The sequence below is a fragment of the Pan troglodytes genome, chromosome 17, assembly GCF_028858775.2.
Source record: "Pan troglodytes isolate AG18354 chromosome 17, NHGRI_mPanTro3-v2.0_pri, whole genome shotgun sequence".
NCBI lineage: Eukaryota > Metazoa > Chordata > Mammalia > Primates > Hominidae > Pan > Pan troglodytes.
Genome location: NC_072415.2, coordinates 84,188,206 through 84,208,658, shown reverse-complemented (window position 1 = coordinate 84,208,658; position 20,453 = coordinate 84,188,206). Strand labels below are relative to the sequence as shown.

The window sequence follows — 20,453 nt, the reverse complement described above, 5'->3', positions numbered from 1 at the left end:
ACTAGGCCCTTAATTCATGAAGTGCGAAATATGAGACAGATTCCTAAAACTCACACAATTTTGAAGAATGTATTTACCATCTGGTTCCCTATGGCCCTCAACCATTTTCACATGCTTATCTCAAGTCAGATTCCAAAGTATGCGGAGGGCAGCTGCTAATGACATATTTGTTAGTTTTAATTTTATTCTGCAGACATTATGCAGTTCTATAATATAAAATGAATACAATACTAAAATCTATTTCCTTTATTTACATGGTGTAACATTTTCAATAACAAACATTTCTAATCATGAAAGATGGTGTTAAAGCAGAAATATTGTCATGATTGAGTCAATGGGAGAACATAAAATATGCTGTATTTCATAATTTTTCCGTAAGAAAATGTCTAGTTTGTTTAAATGCAACAAATACTGTATTAGATTCACTTTATAAGCCATACACTCCTTCTTGTCTTTCTTTTGAACACATTCTGGAAGGCAGCTGTGAAGAACGGAGTAGCGAGTCCACGCCATTCAACATCCATCAGAAACCTGCTTGCTTGATTATTTTAATCATCTTGGGATCGATTATCTTCAATGATAATAGTTCTTCTAGGATAAGATTCAATTTCTACAAATATATATCGAAAATCATATTCACCACTTCCTGGGTTCTGAAAAAAATGTAGTGTTTCCAGGTATTATTTTCCTTTCCAGAACTTAAATAACACCGCGCTCAGAACCTCTGACCCCACGTCCCATGATTCCCACACCTCTTTCACTTGCGCATACACCGTTCCTTGCTTCCCTGGCTCAGAGCCCTCAATGTAGAATTTCACACACGTGTGTTTCAGCCCATCTTTTACATATTCAGTGAACCTGTCGAGAAAACGAAAGATCAGTCTAAGTTCCTTTCATTTAAAAATCTCCCCAGAGCCTCCTCTGAATTCAAGCCACAGTACCTGACATGCTGCCGGCGACCCCGCCTTGTCACCTCCCCATAGCCTTTAACAGACTCACCAAAGACACCGATCACCTGCAGAACAAGGACAGTGCTTTATTTTGTGTTATTTTTTTAAGCTTCTAAAGAAATAATTTTTAACAAACCAGATGATTTTAGGAAAAAAAAATCAGTAAGCTTAGGACCTTTTCAAAAATGACCACTCCTGGCTCATGCCTGTAATCCTAGCAATTTGGGAGGCCAAGATGGGTGGATCACAAGGTCAGGAGTTCAAGACTAGCCTGGCCAACTAGGTGAAACCCCATCTCTACTAAAAAATACAAAAATCAGCTGGGCATGGTGGTGCACATCTGTAGTCCCAGCTACTCAGGAAGCTGAGGCAGGAGAATCGCTTGAACCCAGTAGGCAGACGCTGCAGTGAGCCAAGATCGTGCCACTGCACTCCAGCCTCGGTGACAGAGCGAGACTCCGTCTCAAAACAAACAAACAAACAAAAAAATGACCACTCCAATAAGAAAACTGAAAAAAGGGTTATTATACAAAAATCATCCCATAAATAATTTAAACAAATATTTCATGCACAAAGATTAAAATAGGTAGCTTTATGGTGTGACTTGTAGTTTCAAAGCAATGTAGGTTGACATGACGCAGTTCCTGCTCCTCTTACAGAAAACAAACATAACAACGCAGAGTTCAGATGTTTCTCTACTAACCCCTTATGGTTTGAAGATAAAATGTATGAACATTTTTAATGAAATGTAATTAATTAATAGCATCTAATACTAAAACTATGAGATCAAAAAATTTTTAAAGTTACCAAACACAGTGAGGAAAAAGAAAACAGATAATGACATTTAAAATAAATCAGAGCTACAGGTGTGAATCTACTATTTCTAATGAGAAAATCCACATGAAGTAGAAATGTAGTTTTTATTGAATTCAAAATGCAAATACTGTGGAACCCTCTAAAAAATATAAATCTGATATTAAACTAAAAAAGTTTGACCCTCAACTCTATGAAATTTATCTTATTTTATCTGTTTGTGGAGTATCTTCAGTATCACATTTTCCAGGATAAAAAGAAGTAATATGTAAGATGATATTTCAGAATTGTATAGCACAAACAAATAGAACAATTTACTTTAATCTATTAAACATATAAATATCAACATCCATCAAGATTTTGTTTTTCAAGCAGACACAGTACCCAGCAAAGAGAAGGGTACTCCTTAAAAAATGTTGACAAAATTATTAAAGTTTATTATTTGTAGAGTTTTTTCAGGCAGCAAATGAAGTTATGACTTCAATAATATCCCACTTTTGTATATTCTGTGGAGTTTTTTGTTCAAAATGCTGAAAAATCTACGAAAGGCTGAGTTTGTGAATAAAACAGCAACTCTTCATCTCTTTCCAGAGATGTGTCCTAACATTTAATGAGGTTACCACCCACAGGTATTTCCGGAGTCTGTAAAGAATGTTTCTTGTCAGATAAAATTTGGATTCCCAGTAACTATTATGGGAACCTTCCTTATTTCCTGGTTTTCACCTCTGAGATACTTTATCCTCCCTGTCTTTCTCCATGGCTACCACTGGCTGTCCAGAGCTCAATGAAGAGAAATCAGTGGATTTAAAAGGAAAGATGCCAGAGATCGTTAGCTTCTGAGGTTTCCACCCTGACATGATTAGAAAAACTGGTAGAACATTCAGAGCCGGGGCCCCAGGGAAGATCAGCACCGGGCTCTACACTGAGCACGCTGTGGATTGAAATCTTTCTCCTCTTCAGGGGCTGCAAATGCGAGCTATGACATTACTCCTTGGTCTGTGTGAAGAACAGCCCTAATATTTATGATGATAATGGAAGACGATTACCTGCTGTTATCTTTCAAGGTGAATGAAGTTGTATTTCAATGAGTAATATTTTCAGTGCTGAAGGTCTGCAGCAGGGAGTAAGAAATCTGACACTTCCCAGGCCACACCGGCTACGTGTGACTGGAAGGTCACATCTAAAGCCTTCCTTCTTGACAGGGTCCTTCAAAGAACCAAGGCAGCTTCCCCATGTCCACTCCTCCCAGGGAAGGGTAGAGGCAGACTGTGCTTAAGAGCTTAGATTTGGAAGCAAATTTTGGATTTGTGTGGATTCGGGTTCCGGCTCCCCCACTTACTAGCTCAGTGATCCTGGTGAAGTTACTTAGTCTCTTTAAGTGTCAGTCTCGCCTTCTGCAAACTGAAGACAAAGTAGTGCCAAACACAAATGGTTTTTGTGAGACTGAATAAAGATGATGCACTGAGACCCTGGGCAGAGTGCTTGCACGGACACATTTTCGGTAAGTGTCAGCAATGACATTATGACCATGAGGTCATGCATCAGGCTTTAAAAAGACTAGAAACTTACCATGAGTTCAATATTTTGGTGTATTCTAAGAATTTAGTATCTATGAACAACCAGCAAAATGACTGTCCTGTACAATTAGCATGAAAACATCTGTACACTGAGTTTTGGGTTCTCTTAAAGAACAAAGACCTAATAATGTAATGATGACTCGACCATTATGTATTATTATGTGAATTTCACTAGCGTGAGAACTGGTTCTTGAATTCTGCCCACTTCCTCCTCCCAGACATTTTCTCCCCCTCATCAGAGTTCATGTAACTCAATCTTGAGAACTAACCTCAGGATGTGATCTGCATTTTTCTAAGGCTCTCCCATATATCTTGCTAGGACTGGATGAAGAAAAAAGTTCTTTGAAAATCGTGTAAAACAAGCCACCTGAAATCACAGAAAACAAAGATGAAGTGAAGCAAGGGCAACATAAAAAATCCAGCTTAAAAAATATTCAAGGGCTTATACTTGCTGTTTTTTGCAACCTGTAATGCTGATTCCAAAAAGCACCACTATTAAATAGGTAAAATCTCTTCCGGCTTCTTTCACTGTGAAGAGAAAACACCAATGGGTTATGGGTGCCGGCTGGGAGCAGGCATGCTTGTCTGCTGCTTTTGCACTTCTTGCGAGAGAAAGGCAGCCTCCAGATCAAAGCAAGGGGTCTGTGTGTGTTCAGGGGCAGCTGTTTTGAAAACTCCCTGTGTGTCAGCGCCTCAGCAGAATTCTCAGAGCAGGGCTTGTGAATCTATGTTTTCATTTAGGATGAAGAAATCCTTTTAACAAGTGATCCAGTCCACAACTGCCGTAGGTTAGGCAACACTCCCAGATTAGGAAGAGTGCTGGCTTTTGTCAACCAAATGGGTAAGGGACTGAATGGACCAAAATGGGTGTCAACTCTTAACAGTTAGTAACTAGCTCGAATGCCAGTCCCACCCCACACTGACTGGTGCATAAAAACAGAACTGTGTTCAGAGTAGGAATATGGTTGGCCAGAAAGATTTATGAATTAAACTTAGAAAATGAAGAAAATGCACAGACCAGACATTTGTTTTCCCACACTAATAAAATATGTGCATATGGGTTAAACAGACACTCTGAGAGCTAGAGAAACTCAATCAAGACAGTGTCAGGGGGCCAGGCGCGGTGGCTCATGCCTGTAATCCCAGCACTTTGGGAGGCCGAGGCAGGCGGATCACGAGGTCAGGAGATCGAGACCCTCCTGGCTAACACGGTGAAACCCTGTCTCTACAAAAAATACAAAAAATTAGCCGGGCGCAGTGGCGGGCGCCTGTAGTCCCAGCTACTCCAGAGGCTGAGGCAGGAGAATGGCGTGAACCCGGGAGGCGGAGCTTGCAGTGAGCCGAGATAGCGCCACCGCACTACGGCCTGGGCGACAGAGCGAGACTCCGTCCAAAAAACAAAAAAAACAAAAAAACAAAAAAACACAGTGTCAGGGGACAGAATATATACGTATGTATAGCTATAAATAAATGTATTTGTATTATACAGAAATACATATACAAGTACGCTTATTTGTCCCTATTACCCCAATCACCCTAGATTCCCGATTGTCCCTCCCAACATTTCATTCCTGCCTTGCTTAGCGTATCAGATGAGTCTTTCTGTTTTTTCACTTACCAACAGCTACTGTCTATCTACCATGTGTATCTTCATATATATGCAAAGAGCTATAACATTACAGTTACACTACCTTAACATTACAATTACGACTATGCTTTTCACTGATGCTGAGAAAGTGAGTCACCTCCTGGCATTATGTTTATAGACTAATTTATTCACCACATTAGCCATTCAGACTTCTGAAATATAAATCTTTAAAAAATTTTTAAGAAAAAAACTTTTGGAAGAAAATTTTAACAGATGTTGCTGTTATTTTCTCTTCTGTATAAAAAGCTTCTATTATGTTTATAAACAACATTGTTTAAAAGAAGTATTTAGCTAATACAACGCTTGTTTAAAAGTAGTCTTTAGCGTATCACAATCCTTCAAGTTTTCAGCAAGGTTCCCAACTTAGAAGACATTATTCAAATAATAAAAAGACCTCATCTGCCAAAATCTGTGTAATTCATGGGACTGACTCAAACAATTGTCACAAATCCAATTTCCCTTCCAAGGTTCAGGAGTTGGGGCCTACAATGACGACATCTCATTCCACTCTCAGTGTCACAAAATACATTTCAATAAATATTACCTGCCAGTTATGTATCAACTCCCAGGTTGAGAACACAATAACAACTAACTAGTTCTAGTAAGTATCCTTATTTGTCCTTGTTACCCAAACCAGGTCATTGGCCCCAACACCCTGGACTTCTGACTGTCCCTTCCAACAATTCATTCCTACCTTGCTTAGGGTATCTGACAGGTCTTTTCCATTTATTTGATAAACAACAGCTCCTGTATATCTGTTATATATAAAGCCCTGTGCTAAATAGTCTCCATATTCTACACACTTGAAAAATTTCTGTTTGTTACTTTATAGCTGTCTCCAATGCAAGCTGCTCACTGTCTAACTTTCTCAACCCTATCAGACCTAATACTTGTATGCAAAAAACCCTCATGCCATTTATTTGCTTCTGCAATTCTCTACCCCTCCTGTAGTGGGTGCTGTGGTATGGGGCTCCCAGCTGCAGGGAGCACTGGTAGCGGACAGTTGTCAGCTGAGCTCCTCTCTAGGCATTCCATCATAAGAGAGCTTCCTCACTTAGGTCACGGCACTTCCCTGGACCAGGCCATACTCAATGCCTGGTTGATGCAGAAGCATAAGACTCAGCCCCCATATTAGGTAGAAGGACAGTGATTGGCCAGCTGAGCTCCAGAGGTCCCCAGAGCAGCAGCTGAGGCCCCAACTGCAAATGCACTTCGGCCTCTCCCTCTGCCCAGTCCTGCTTCCCTCATCCCTCAAGACGTATTCTGAGAGCACTCCCTGATAAACCTTACGCAAATCCCACTTCCCTGGGAAGCCAACCTACAACGGGTGCTACCAGGAGTGGTAAGCAGCTCTCAATTTGGATTTTGGAGCTGGCTCGCTGGCCACTGGCTGGCAATGAGGACCCTGTCCCTGGTGGTAGGGGGGTACTGACAGCACCTGTCATAGAGCTGTAGTGCAGCTGATACAGCTCTCACCAATGGGGACCTGGGATGGAATGCTGGCGGAAGGGAATGTACTGGCTGATGTGTTATTCTGGGAGTTTAGGAGGAATCAGCAATTTTAAGGACTTATATCAGACGGCTGTGGCTGGGGCCATGGAGAGGGATGGTGAGATGATGTGTGTAACTAATCACCAGTGAAGGTGAGTGGCAAGGGCAGGAGCCTCCTCCCCGGCAGAACAAGACTCAAATTGCACCCAGAGGATAGAAAATGCGTGGGTCAGGTCTGGGGCATAAGGGATTCAGGGAGTTTGGCATTTCAAGCCCATGAGACCTCCCACACCAAGGTCAGGGTCCTGATTTGGGAGGAAAGGGAACCTAAAGCTGGGTAGGGGGCCCTTGAGGTCAATGTTGTAAAAAATCTTGAATCCCAATTCTCCTGACCCCTCTAGCCCTGAAGCAGCAGCTCAGTCTGGTAAAGGTTGGCACTTCCTCCACCTTGGAAACTGGGCGAGGGGTGGGTGGGGGCTTCTGCCTATCAAGATACGTGCTGCTCTCAGGAGGGCTCTCCACCTCCCCTCCTGGCCAAGTTACAACACAACTGGGCATGAGAAGGGTGAGAAGGAACAATACTCGGAAGGAGCTGGAGGTCCCCCCAGCGGGGGAACATAGACACCACTGCTTCTTAAGGGTGGTGTGTCAAGGGCACAGAACACAAAACCGGCTGAGAGTTGATCAGCATGGGGGACGCTCCTGTGATGAATTTAGCAACCAGGCAAGCACCCTGGGAACTGATATGCAGCTGGCTAGGTCTGCTCCTGGAAACTTCCAGACAGTGATGGTCCACATTAAGTAAAAGTGACAGAACAGCCATGGCAAACTGGACGAAAGGCTCAACAGCCTCCAAGAATGGGGATGCTACCATAGATATAAGATATAAAGCCCGAAAACCCACCAGCTGACTATGTTCTTAGGAGGGACAGGAGGACACTGTGTACCAAAGCCACAAGAAGTCACAGTTACATCTTTATAGAGCAGGATGCCCTGACAGAAATGGAGATGAAGGAATTATGAAGCAGAGACCAGGCTGGGGTGTTAAACAGAAGCCAAGGTGGGTGCAACCATCATAACTAATGGCAAGGCTGGAGTGGCAGTCGGGAGTGTCTGACCTACAGAAAGCAACAGAGTTGATGACTAGAACACAGTGTTTCCAAAGGGAAGACACAAGGGCAGCGGACAAGGCTACTTCTGAATTACACAGTCATGAGAAATTAACTACAGATGATTCCTGAGGCTGAAGGCAGCTGCTCTAATGCAAAGTCCTGAACATTGCCCCAGTTTCTGGACCTGAACCAGTTTTCAGACCTGGACTCCATTTACTGAAGGAAAGCGTATGTAACTGACTCCCCCCGTCCTTCACCAAAAGGACCTATAGTTATCAACTTGGACATAGTCTGTGCTGACAGTGATACCCAAGGACCCAAAGAGTCATGATGACCCCCTGACCGCCCTCCATCACTGGATGTAAGAAGCTCACAGGTGGGTCCAGGGACTTACCTGGTAATAATTTCTGTGATTTCCAAATGTATAAATCAAGGCGATGTACTGAGTAACTGGCAACAATAACTCCCACTTTAGTTCCTTTGGAAGTGGGTTAAGAGCTATCACAGTGGGAAAAGTCAAATGGAAGCCTCTGAAACTGCCATTTCGGTGACCAAAATAGTAAATTAAAAATGATATCACATCTATGGGGAATGGCAGAGTATTCTTAGAGACCTTAGATACAGGCATGGCGATCCCCATCACGGTCCCTTGTAATTTACCAGTCTTCCTTTACAAAACACAAATAGGTGCTGGAGAATGACGGTGGTTAACTGCAAACTCAACCAAGTGGCAGCCGGGGTACACATGTAATACCACAAATGGTAACTTTACAGGGGAATGCCTTAACACAATCTCATGGTACTGGCCATTGCTTTGAAGAATGCCTTCTATTCAGAAGCAGCAGCAGTAGTCTGTAGTAACATGAAACAGATAATAACAGTGCATGTTTATGATCCTGACCAGGATTTGCTAATTCTCTCACCCTCTATCATAACAGTCTTAAGGGACTGAAACCTTCTGGACCTGGGTTGTCTAATACAGTAGCCACTCGCCACTCATGGCTATTTCAGTTCAATTTTAAATTAATTAAAATTAAATCAATTCAGTTCTTCAGTCACAAGTTTTAGCAACATTTCAAGCGCTCAAAATAGCTACAAGTGGCCAGGAACTACCCAAATGGACAGCACAGATATAGGACATTTCTACGCAGAAAGTTTTATTTGAATAATGCTGTTCTGGACATTCAGCAGAATATCACATTTGTCTACTATATTTATGCCATCATGTTAGAGCCCATAAGTAACAAGTGGCAAGTGTGTTGGAAGGCTTGGTCAGAGAAGCTGCAAGTGTGAGAGGTGGGTCCAACAAAGATGCAGAGGCTCATCAACACATGAGCCGACCTCGTGGGGCTACACTGGGGCGTGCCAGGACATGCCCTCCCAAGTAAAAGACAATTGTACCCTATACCTCCTACCACAATGCTTCATAGGCCTCTTTGAATTCTGGACGCAGCATATTCCATATTTGGGAATGTTGCTCCCATCAATTCACTCAGCCACAAGGACTGTCACCTCTGAATGGGGTGCAGATGAGGGAAGGGGTCCCTAAGCAGGCCTGGTGTGCAGTGCAAGCATGAGCACTGTTGCCTGAGCCAGATGACCTGATGCACATGCTGTTTGCCACTTCTATGCCTTTCACCTCTGCATACAGGTTGTTCCTTCGTGCTGAACTAGTATGAATGAAAAACTAGGTTTTTGGCATAGTGAGCAGATTCTAAAACAATTGGTATGATCCAATTTTTTGGGCTAAAAATTATTAAAAGGTATGTGTATGAAAGTGCAAAATGTTAAAAATAGTCATCTTCGTGTGGTATAATCATGGCGGTCTAAATTGCTTTGTCTTTTTTTTTTCCTACAAATCACATGCGAAATGAAGACATTAAAAAAAAAATCTTAAAATATCTGTGAATACATCTCTGACTTTCCCTGACAACTTACATTCCATCCTCCCTATTTTATATGTTTTTCTATTACTGCAGGTAACATGTGAAAGTTTTCCCTACCAGTTATGAGTCAATAATCTCTCTCTTTTTATCCTATCCAATTACTCTTTATTATATGTAACAGAGCCAATATAACTTGAGAAAAATTTCCCAAACATAATGAAAAAAAGTTATATCAAATTCAAGATCAACTTTCAAATCTGAGTTCCAATCTGTGAAGAAAACTGTAGATCGATATGTTCTAGTTCTAAATTATGTTTAAACGGTTTTTAAATATTCATGTGAATTGCTTTTTCACCTTTAGCAGTGAACTTGGTGTAAAAGGGCATTGGCAGCTCTTGTCATGTCTGTTGAAAGCCCAATCATTAAAGTACTCCTTTTTACCTTTTTGTGATGTTGGGACGGCGGTTCCCCCTCTCTGACTCCTGTGCACAGACACTTGTTTGCTGCTATCCTCCTTTGCTTTTCGGGGGCTCGGTCCCTGCGTCCAGATGGTTTTCTGGGTGACTCCAAGAATACATCTAGGTCGCACCGTTTTCTTTTGATATTGAAGCCCACATCTCAAACTGGGCTCAGTCTTCAAGCACGCTTTGTTAAGCACAATGTATGGCAAAAGCAATCGCTTTGCCGATGACCTGTGCAGCTTCTCCGTATACTGTACGGCTCGTAGAAAAGTACAAATCATGTTCACGGAAAATCGTTCCGCTTAGGGACGATGCTAACTACAATTAGGAAAGCTTTAGGGTTCACTACACATGCGGCCGGACACGTACTCAAGCCTATACGTTTACATTACATGGGGTGTTAGGCAAAAACGTCAGTTTCCGCAGCGTAAATGAAAACGAAAAGTCTCCAGGGAGAACCTGATGTCTACCTTCCCTTTTGTCTTCTTTCCATTTTAATTAACAGGCTCTGATCACCTTCTGGGCTGACGTTCACAGTGTCCCCGCCATGCCTTCGCAAAGTCACCTGGGAAACCCCCGTCTTCCTGGGAATAGTAGTTTGAAAACCTCGCTCTTAACTGGGATACGGCAAAGAGGCGCGCAAAAGAGACTACATCTCCCACAATTCAAGGCGGCCAGAGCACGGCGCAGGCCCTTCCCGCGCCCCCAGACGCCTCTGCGCCCAGCGTCGGCGTAGACGCTGCGCGTCCTTGGAGCGGCGGGAAAATGGGGTGTTGGTGTCCGAATTGGTACCACCTACCCTACGTGGTTCAGGCGGGACTTGCAAAAGCCAAATTAGCAGTTACCATCTACGTGTTTTCCTGATCCTTATAGAGAGGACTGTGCACAGTGGGAAATACCCCCTCTGACTGTGGTCTTGCCAATTCCGCGTGGGCAAATGATTTAGTTTTTGCGTTTTACTGTGTTTTCAGAAAAACTGGACAATAAAGAGTTAGCAAGTGGGGATGAACGAGGCCGCTGCAAAGCAGGCACCGGTTTCCTAAATGGTTAAGCCGCGAACTTGGCTTGGCGCCCTTGGCGGCAGAATGTTAGGGGTGGGTAGGGAAGCCGAGGCCCGGAAGTTTCTAGAAGCCCGCTTTGTGAGCGGGTGTCTGGCGCGGTGCCGTCTGCGCAAGCGTGGGCGTATCGTTACTTTTGCCCACGCGCGCATGCGCATAAGGGGTGTGGCGACGTGCGGGCGTGGGGGCGGTGCGTGCACTCTTCGTTTCAGCCCTGGGCGGTCCTGTGGTGAACTCCTTGTCTCTATGGCGACTGGACGCGGTCGGATCTTGCGGCAGCACTGGCTCGGCCTCCAGACGCTGCGCGGGCCCAGCAGGGGCGGTGGCGCGGCCCGGGGGCGCGCCAGGGCCTTTGGGTGCAGGTGACTGTAGGGCCTGCGGGTGGGGTCCCCTGGCGGGAAGCCCGTCACTGCGCGGCCCCGCTCTCTTCACCGTGTATTTTATTCGTCCAGCTTGGTGCAAGGCCCGTGGCCGTCTTCATCGTGAGAAGGGTATGGAAGAACGACCGGAGGAAATCCTTTCTACCCTGCAACGTGGGGTACCCTAAGTTATGACACTAATAGAGTAGCCTCTCGGGGAAATATTTTTTCTCGCGGCGCCTGTGGCCGGGGATGCGCGCACCTGCCAGGACAGGTCCAGGTCCAAGAGGTCGTTTCTCCGGGATGCGTGCCCTAAATTCACGTGTGCTCCGCCCCTGCCTTCGTATTTTCGCTCTTCTGTAACCAAGAATCTCCCTTCGTGTTTTTCATGACCTTACAACTTAGGGAAGTAGAGTCTGTTCATCAAAACCTTATCAGTTGACACCCTCATCCCCCAAGCAGATACCTCTGGTAGGCAGGTTGGTCTGGCGGGTGGGGGGCAGCACTTTCTGCACCTCCAACGTCAAGGCTAAGTTGCCATCTACATCTCCAGGTCTTGCTCATCTGCTTTCCAGAAGCATCTTCAGCGTGAAGAAGTAAAATGAGCCAGTGCATCAGAAGTATCAGCATGCATAATGGTACCTTATGAAATCCCTCTCATTATATCGTGAGCTGTTCCCTAGCTGTGTACCCATCACTGCAGTTAGTTTACAGATGGAGGGATAATGCCAAGAATGGTTTACATTCTTGAGGATTATCTTTCTGCTTGTAAGACTCCTTGATTTATAAATATGGAAAGTCATGCATATTTTGCCTTTTAATAAACCAATGGTCTATGTTTAAGCACACAAAGGGAGTCTATTACATACTAGTTGAACTACTTGTTTTTTCCCCCCTGAATCTCCAGAACTATGTCCTGTGTCCTCTCTAGGTCTCCATTACTTCCACTTACCTGTTTTCAGAAGCCCAGCCCTGTTGCTTGGTGCTGTGATAATAGTTCTTAATTGAATACCTATAATGCTAGACATACCACAAGCCTTGTCACAAATAGAATGGTGACAATGCCTGCAAAAATTCTTTTATGTAGGAGAAAAAGCAGGAATTTAAATAGGAAACTTGAACTTTTAATCAATTTGCTGCTATTACTAAAATTAGTCTTTACATAGTGCTCTATTAGGGGGAAGCAGAATGATTTTTATATGATGAATCTTTTATCCTTTGTAAGTTGAGTGAACTTCCTGGATTGATATAATTAGAGGGCCTGTCATTAAGCCTGGCATGGGAACCTGCATTTCAAGCTGATTTGGAAATGTATACATTATTTTTGGTAAAGAAAAGTCCGCTGCTAAAAATAGAATGATTGACTATGGTCAAAGCAGGTGGTTATTTTAATGTCTCGCTGTGGAAAATTAGATGTTGTTAAGGAATCAGTGTTCCCTTTTAACACAAGATGTGAATATGTATAAATATCACAAACTGTAAGACGTGTAGCAGAAAGCGCATTAAGTTGGCTTAATTTGTACCTGCTGTAATTTATTTGATTTGCCAGATATTTAAAATGAAGCACAGTCATTAGGTTTTTAAAATATTGGACTTATTGAAAGCTATCAGACAAAAACCTGTCACTTGAAAAAAAGTGTTTTCAAACTAAATTTATCTTGCTAAATGTATCCGTGTATGTCTACACTTAACCTTGTAGACGTATAGATTCGCATAAAAGCATAAATAGAACTTGCTGATTTGTTAATTATGTGGACCTTAAAAATGTGCAGTTGGGGCCGGGTGCAGTGGCTCACGCCTGTAATCCCAGCACTTTGGGAGGCGGAGGCGGGCAGATCTGGAGGTGAGGAGATCGAGACCATCCTAGCTAACACTGTGAAACCCCGTCTCTACTAAAAATACAAAAAAATTAGCCTGGCATGGTGGCGGGCGCCTGTAGGCTCAGGTACTCAGGAGGCTGAGGCAGGAGAATGGCGTGAACTCAGGAGGCGGAGCTTGCAGTGAGCCCAGATAGCGCCAGTGTACTCCAGCCTGGGCGACAGAGCCAGACTCTGTCGCAAAAAAAAAAAAAAAAAAAAAAAAAGTGCAGTTGGTTTATTTTGTGGATAAATAGAAATGTGTTTCCAATAGTGTTAAAAGGTACACTGATAAGATGTATGGTCTCATGTAAGACATGGTACAGAGAGCTCTGACAGGACATTAAGGAGATGGGCGTCTCAGAGACTGTCTTTGCTTCTAGCTTGGGACCTTAAGTTTCTTTAGTTGCCTTGTTAGAGCCTTAGCCTTGTAAACTGAAATGAGGGACTCTATGAGATCCATTTTAATTGTGAAAAAACAAAACAGCAAGAAATAAGCTTTGACGTTTTAAAAGTGTGAAAACATGTTTGTAATAAAATAGCCTTCATATTCCAATTAAAGGATGAAATGTCTTAAAGCACTTACACATTACCTTGTGCAGAGTATATGATTAAGAAGTATTGGCCGGGCGCGGTGGCTCACGCCTGTAATCCCAGCACTTTGGGAGGCCGAGGCGGGCGGATCACGAGGTCAGGAGATCGAGACCATCCTGGCTAACACGGTGAAACCCCGTCTCTACTAAAAATACAAAAAACTAGCCGGGCGTGGTAGCGGGCGCCTGTAGTCCCAGCTACTCGGGAGGCTGAGGCAGGAGAATGGCGTGAACCCGGGAGGCGGAGCTTGCAGTGAGCCGAGATCGCGCCACTGCACTCCAGCCTGGGCGACAGAGCGAGACTCCGTCTCAAAAAAAAAAAAAAAAAAAAAAAAGTATTTGTAGAATTGAACTAACTAAGCCCTGTTAAATATTTTAGCCAAAGATAGAGGCATATCCATTCGTTACTGAATTAGGGTTTCAGATTAGGGAAAAGCATTTGGTACTTAAAAAAAATAACTAGTACCAAACAGGATTTATTTGCTTAATCGTTATTTAAAACTATCTTTGAGTGGGGAGAGTTACAGCATGACTTTGAGGAACTTACTAAGATCATTTTATTTACATATATTTTATATGCATATATGTTTACAAAACAGGTGACTTTATTTCACTGGCGTTTTCACAGTAATCTTTCATAAATTCGGGACACACAAGTTAAGGTTTTCAGTAAGAACTTGGTGGTGGATTAAGCCAGTATGTATTCTTGAAACATCTAAGCACCCTGGCACTGTGCTTCTCAAACGAGTAGTTGTAGTGGGTAGGGAACACATAGAGCATCTTCTTTGTCTGCAAAATCAACACAAAGGCTTTGGGGAAAATGTTAAATAATTTAATTGGTAAATAATATAATACATTTTTATGATAGGACAAAGATAGATTATTTAGTAGAATGCAGTATTTGCTTTAATTTTTAAAATCAATTGGGAGACTCCTAAGAAGTTTTGAGTTTGCTGCAGACTGTACCCCCAGATTTCGGGGGACCTGGTTTCAGTTTCTTTGCAAGGATTCTGTTGCTAGGAATGCCTTTGAGAACCACTGCTCCAGTCTCAAGGATTGTGCTGTCAAACTGTGATTCCCTGGCCTTCTTTTGCATGTGACTCTTAGGTTTGAAATTAAAACAACACCCCCACCCCCCAACTTATTACAGATTCAATATGCTAAGAAAAATTAGAACATACATGGAGTTATGCCCCCTAAATCGTCCCCATTTAGAAAGACCTTCACCAACAAATTTTGTAATCCTATGAATCAGATCTGTTAACTGTTAAACCTTGGTGTCTCTAGATCTCCTTTCTTTGTATGCATATATTTACTTTTCCTCTTAGAGAAATAGAAAAATAAGTTTATGTATTAGGTTGGTGCAAAAGTAATTGTGGTTTTTGTTACTGAAAGTAATGGCAAAAGCCGCAATTACTTTAGCACCAACCTAGTAGTATATACTGATATAACCTGCTTTCTCAGTTATACTGTTAGTGATTCAGCGATACTTATTGAATGCTGCTCGCATGCCAGGCATATTGTGGGTGCTGAATAATCAGCAGTGAACAAACCCATGCAGTATAACTGCCCATGTCATTCCAGCGATAGTAAGCAAGACAGGCAGGTTAAATGTATAGTGTTGGATGGTGATGTGTGCTAAGGAGAGAAACAGAGAAAGGACACAAAGTGCATGTGTGTGGCAGAGGGGACTGGATTGCAGTTTAAATATAATAGCCAAGGAAGGTCTCAGTGAGATGGTGACATTGTAGTAAATGGCTGAAGAAAGTGAGGGAGCAAGCCATATAGACACCTGGAGGACATCAGGGACCTGTTTCTAATTCAAACACTTAACCTGGGTTGAAAATCTATATTTTAATTGACTAAACATTGTTAACTCTATGGAGGCCATGCAATTTAACCAATCTCTATACCGTTTTTAGTATTTTTTTCCCCCAGTGCAGACAACTCTGAGATGGACATTTCTTGAGTGAACTATCTGTGCACATTTCTAGAAGTGGAATTCCTGGCTTAAAAGAGCATATGTGCTTTTTAAGGATCCTGGTTTCCAATATCAGATTTGGCTTTCCATAACGTTTGTACCACTGTATCTTGTCTTACGGGCAGTAAATGAGGATGCCTGTTTCTTTGTAACATAGCCAGCATGAATCATCATCATTTATTTGGTATTTGCCAGTTGCTGGATTAAAATTGATCCATCAGATGAATTTACTTTTCTTTGGTTCTCTTGGAAAGGCCTAAGGTAACAGTTTTTATTTTTCTGGCTTCTTATTGAGGAAATAAATAATGACAAAAAGCTGTTACTGATTCAGTAAGGTATTTAATATCTTAAATAAAATTATATTTGATGAACTACAATAATATTTATGTTTAAAGTATCTATATATCTTAATTATTCATATGATGCTTAGGGTATGTGTGGACTCAGATTCTAGGTACAGCCAACCCCCACACTCCTATAGGCTTAAGGGTTACAGGTTTGGAGCTCCTGATAGGAATTGTTATTGTTTGATGAAGGAATGATAGAAATTCCCTTTATTTGAAGCTTAAGTGTTAGAATCCTTTATCAATTGTAGATATTTTATCTTTGAATATGTAATATAAGTCAATACAGACTTTATAAGAATAATAACCACTTAAAAATAAGTCATGCTTTTAAATAATTTTAGAATGTATTATAAATTTGTTTACCGTGTTAACTATTGACAGTAAACAAAGTGTATTATACCTTCTAAAGTTATTTATGTCCATCTGGAACCCCAGGATGTGACTTTCTTTGGATACAGGGTCTCTGCAGGTATAATTAGTTAAGGTGAGGTCATACTGGATGAGGGAGGGCCCTAAGTGCAATATGAATGATATCCTTATGAGAAGAGGCACAGAGACAGATATGCCTAGAGGGAAGATTGCTCTGTGAAGATGGGGGCAGAGATTAGAGTTATGCTGACACAAACTAAGGGACACCAAGGATTTCTGGCAACCACCAGAAAAAGGAATGATCCTCCCTAGAGCCTTCAGAGGGAGCATGGCCCTGTTGACAACTTGGGTTTTGGACATCTGGCTACTGAGACATAATACATTTCTGTTGTTCTGAGTCACCCAGTTTGTGAAGGCAGTCTTAGGAGACGAATGCAAGTAGGAAATGATATTTTACTTATGATTACTATGTTAGGACCATGTTAATGGAGCCTAAGCTTTTCTCCTGTGGAAATCTGTGTTTAAACAAAATTTCTAACAGAAGTACAAAAATATATAACACAGGTAGAATTATCTGATTAAAGGAGGAGAGGGTATTGCAAAAATGTCCCAATTAGCATTTGTTCCTGTCCTTTCTCCCTGTCTTCCTGCCCTGCAGAGCACAGATTGAAAACCATTGGCTAGAAAGTCATATAAGACCAAAAGTATATTAAGCACCTTTTACTGAAGCTGGGATGGAAAGGCATGTGGAGCCAGCATTTTTTTTCCTCGGTGCATTTTTACTCTTACAGGATCTGGAAAAGTTTACCTTATGCAACTTCTTTGTTGAGATGCCAGTGGAGCAGCTGATCACTAATATTTGTGGAGGGCCTATCCTGTACCAGCTACTGTGCTTTTTTCTAGAGAGAAAAATTCACAAAGGGAAGAGGAATTTACTCTGTAGCTGCTTGGAAGCATGTGGAGAATTGTGCCTGGGGAGCAGGGCAGCCAGGTGCCAGTGGGTGATTTGAGTGCGTGCTGCATATCATGATGCTGTCTTGCGGTAGGCTCCAGGCTACACTGTCACCTGGCCAGCTGATGCCTAGGGCAAGGGCTCCTTTTTCACCACTTGTGTCATCTAATAGGTTGTGCTCAGAGTTGAGGGCCATCCTCTGTTAAGACCGGTTGTGTGTGGATTTCATACTTCAGCTTTCAGGGGGGTTGGTTCATTACTTTTTCTTCCAAGTTCTTAAGGCATCTCTGTTTTTGCTCCCAATTGTTGCCCTCCTTTATGAATGTTGTTTCAACTATATCTGGGGAATTGGCCTGGTATGAAAAAGTGAGGGTGGTTAAACTGTCAGTGCACAAAGTACATATTCGAAGCAATGATGTTGGTGAACTGAGCGTATACATAATGTACTCTCTAGGATTTAGCCACTTCTTAAATAGCACATCAGGAAGGAGGTGCGCCAATATCCAATACCTGTGTGTTGTATGTTGCTTAAAGCAGAAGCTTCCAAACCTTTCCTAGAGAAATAGTGTAACCACTCATGGCTCTCCGGGTGTGCTGCTGCCTAGACATGGAGGCTGTGAGCTGTATGATTTTCTGGTGTTTCAGATTCCCTCAAGGTGCTGCTGAGTACTACTCATTTTGAGGACTGATCTTAATAAAATTTACTTTAGGAACCTCTGAAAAAGACTTACTGCATAAAAATATTATACGCTATTTCATTGAATCTAAAAAACCATTCATTCTAAGATGCACTACTGTTTTCTGTACCACTAAAATAAAAAGATGGCCAGTGAAAATATATTGCATTGAATGGGAGAGGTTAAAATGTAAAAGTTTGTGGATGAGTATTTGGTAGTTTGTCTATGACTGCAAAAGCTAGAGTTGGAACCTTCAAAGATCAGAAAAGTTGTAGATTGTGTGTTATGTTGACAGTTCTAGTTCACTAATTGTAAGTTTTTAAAAAAAAACTTTAATGGTTTCTGTTATATCCAAATTGGCTAATCAGTACACTAACTGTATCCTTTTTGTTTCCATTAAATGTATTTGATAACACCTCTTTGATATGTTGAAAGCCTACAGTGAGAGTGTATATTTCTAAACCTTCGGGTGAAAGCACATCAGAGTAAGTACGGTCTTCAGGTTTCCTTACCAGGACACTAAAGGTTTCACTGTCTCTTCCTTCCTTCTCCCTCCCTTTCTTCCTTCCTTACCATCTTTTCTTCCTCCCTTCCTTTTTTCTTTGCAGAAATTAAGTTTTTCAATGAGTAATCTTTGGAGTTTATGAATCCTTTGGAATTTTGTAGAAGGGAATAGATAATTCACCTCATTTGGTAATTACATAATTTGAATTTCCCACATTTACTTTCAGAAAGGGGCCAGGGGTCAAGCTTTCTGCAGGCTCTGCTGCCCTGAGGTGCCATGCCAGAGGTGGACAGCACTGGGAGAGCTCTTTCTCCTGCTGTTCTGGGTTCCTGGATGGGTAAGTAGCAGAAGTAGACTGTCACTTTTGGGGGCCTCTAGGCATGGGGTTATTAGAGAAAGTTATGATGCTGTATATACCAAGTTGCTATTTTGAGCTTGCTAAGAATAGGATTGTGTAGGAAGACAGTACAGCATGGAGCATTTGATGAGTCATGGGCCTGTCACCACTATCCTTATGAGATGAACTTTATGAAACGAAACTTCAAGAAGTGACAAGTAAATTGAATTTTCCTTTTATTAAAATGTTCTTCAAAAATATTCACTTTTGAGTTGATAAAGACCCTTGAAAAAGGAGAAAGAAGATTAAAGTGTGTTTTCCTGAAAGCTCAAGAGCTCTGTTCATTTCTCAGCTTTCAATATCTGGGAGCCCATTTGCCATGGCAAGATTCTGTGCTGTGACCCTCAGCACCAAGATCCACAGAAGCTTTAAAAAATTATTATGTGTAATTGATGCTCAGAAGTCCATAAATTTGTACTGTAGTAACATTTATGGAACACCGATTATATGCTAAGCCTCATGGGGAGCCTGAAAGCTTGAGATGATCACAGAGAGACATTTTACACTGCAGGAAGCTAGGCCCACGTAGTCTGCATATTGCAGAACTGTGTGATTCAGATATAAGTTGCCTGATTTCAAGTTCTGGGCTTTTAATACTGTATCACAGCTTGCTCAGCTAACAGTGTACATATCTGTATACACATTTCAGTGTATTTTAAAAAAGAAAAGCCAGAAAGGATATTTAATTAAGGACATTAATTTCAGCTTAAAACCCTATGCTCTGGGAATAGGCTGTTTTACAGTCATCTGATATGAGAAATGGAGCAAATATTCATTTGGTTAGTCCATCCATTAAATATTTGAGGACCTACTCTGTAGCAGATACTGTTCTTGGTGCTGGGACAGAAATGGTGAGCCACTCACATGTTCTCATGAAGCTGATGATTAGTCGGGGAGGCAGATTTAAAATACAGTAAGCTGGGATACCTGTTGTCGAGAAAACAAATGGATCCCCAAATCCAGAATAATGGGGTGGCATGGTAAGGAAAGACTTATTTGAGGAGGTGCATTTAAGATGAGAACTGAACATTGAGATTCAGGAGCTTTGAGAGGAGCTTGCCAGCGAGGGGAGACCAGAGGTGTGGTGGTGGGGGCTCCAGATGCTGCAGGAACAGTGTGGGGGTCGGGGAGCCCATCAGGCGGGGCTACCAGGCTCTGGGGAGGAGTGTGGATGCCATGTAATTTCCCAAATTATCTTGTTTATTTGTTTACCTCTCTTCTCTAGAAGTAGGGAAGATGGAGAGACACAGGCAAGTGGGAGATATAGTTGGGGGCATGGCTGACATGATTCATTTATGAATTAATGTAGGTGTGAGGGGGAAACAGGCAAGTAGGAATCCAGAGCTGTTGGCTGAAGCAGTAGCACAGGTTGAGGTGCTGTTGACTGAGATGGAAGAGAGGTGGGGTCAGGGCAGAAGAGA

General features: G+C 42.2%; 2 protein-coding genes across 9 annotated transcripts in view; one reads left to right on the top strand and one right to left on the bottom strand.

Moving 5' to 3' along the window:
• Positions 1-231: 231 nt before the first annotated feature.
• TIMM21 (translocase of inner mitochondrial membrane 21) lies at positions 232-11,122 on the bottom strand. Of its 2 annotated transcripts, XM_512174.7 has the most exons (6): positions 9,919-11,122; positions 3,806-3,868; positions 3,610-3,707; positions 942-1,015; positions 753-858; positions 232-653 (listed from the first exon to the last, which is right to left on the bottom strand). In XM_512174.7, the coding sequence occupies exons 1-6, from the start codon at positions 10,217-10,219 to the stop codon at positions 549-551; spliced, it is 747 nt and encodes a 248-aa protein (XP_512174.2). In that variant the 5' UTR covers positions 10,220-11,122; the 3' UTR covers positions 232-548. The 2 variants fall into 2 exon arrangements, with proteins under 2 accessions (XP_512174.2, XP_009432453.1); XM_009434178.5 differs by lacking the exon at positions 3,806-3,868 and having other exon boundaries at positions 9,919-10,505.
• Positions 11,123-11,139: 17 nt separating this feature from the next.
• Positions 11,140-20,453, top strand: part of FBXO15 (F-box protein 15) — a 74,513-nt gene continuing 65,199 nt past the window's right edge. Inside the window, exons 1-5 of one of the 7 annotated variants that reach the window (XM_016933886.3) lie at positions 11,149-11,358; positions 11,449-11,826; positions 11,909-11,993; positions 18,566-18,615; positions 18,862-18,972. In XM_016933886.3, coding sequence (XP_016789375.1) covers positions 11,991-11,993; positions 18,566-18,615; positions 18,862-18,972 — 164 coding nt within the window. In that variant the 5' untranslated portion in view covers positions 11,149-11,358; positions 11,449-11,826; positions 11,909-11,990. Of the gene's footprint in view, positions 11,827-11,908; positions 11,994-18,565; positions 18,616-18,861; positions 18,973-20,453 lie in introns of all 7 variants that reach the window. The other 6 variants (XM_063795866.1, XM_063795868.1, XM_063795867.1 and 3 more) reach the window with 6 other exon arrangements.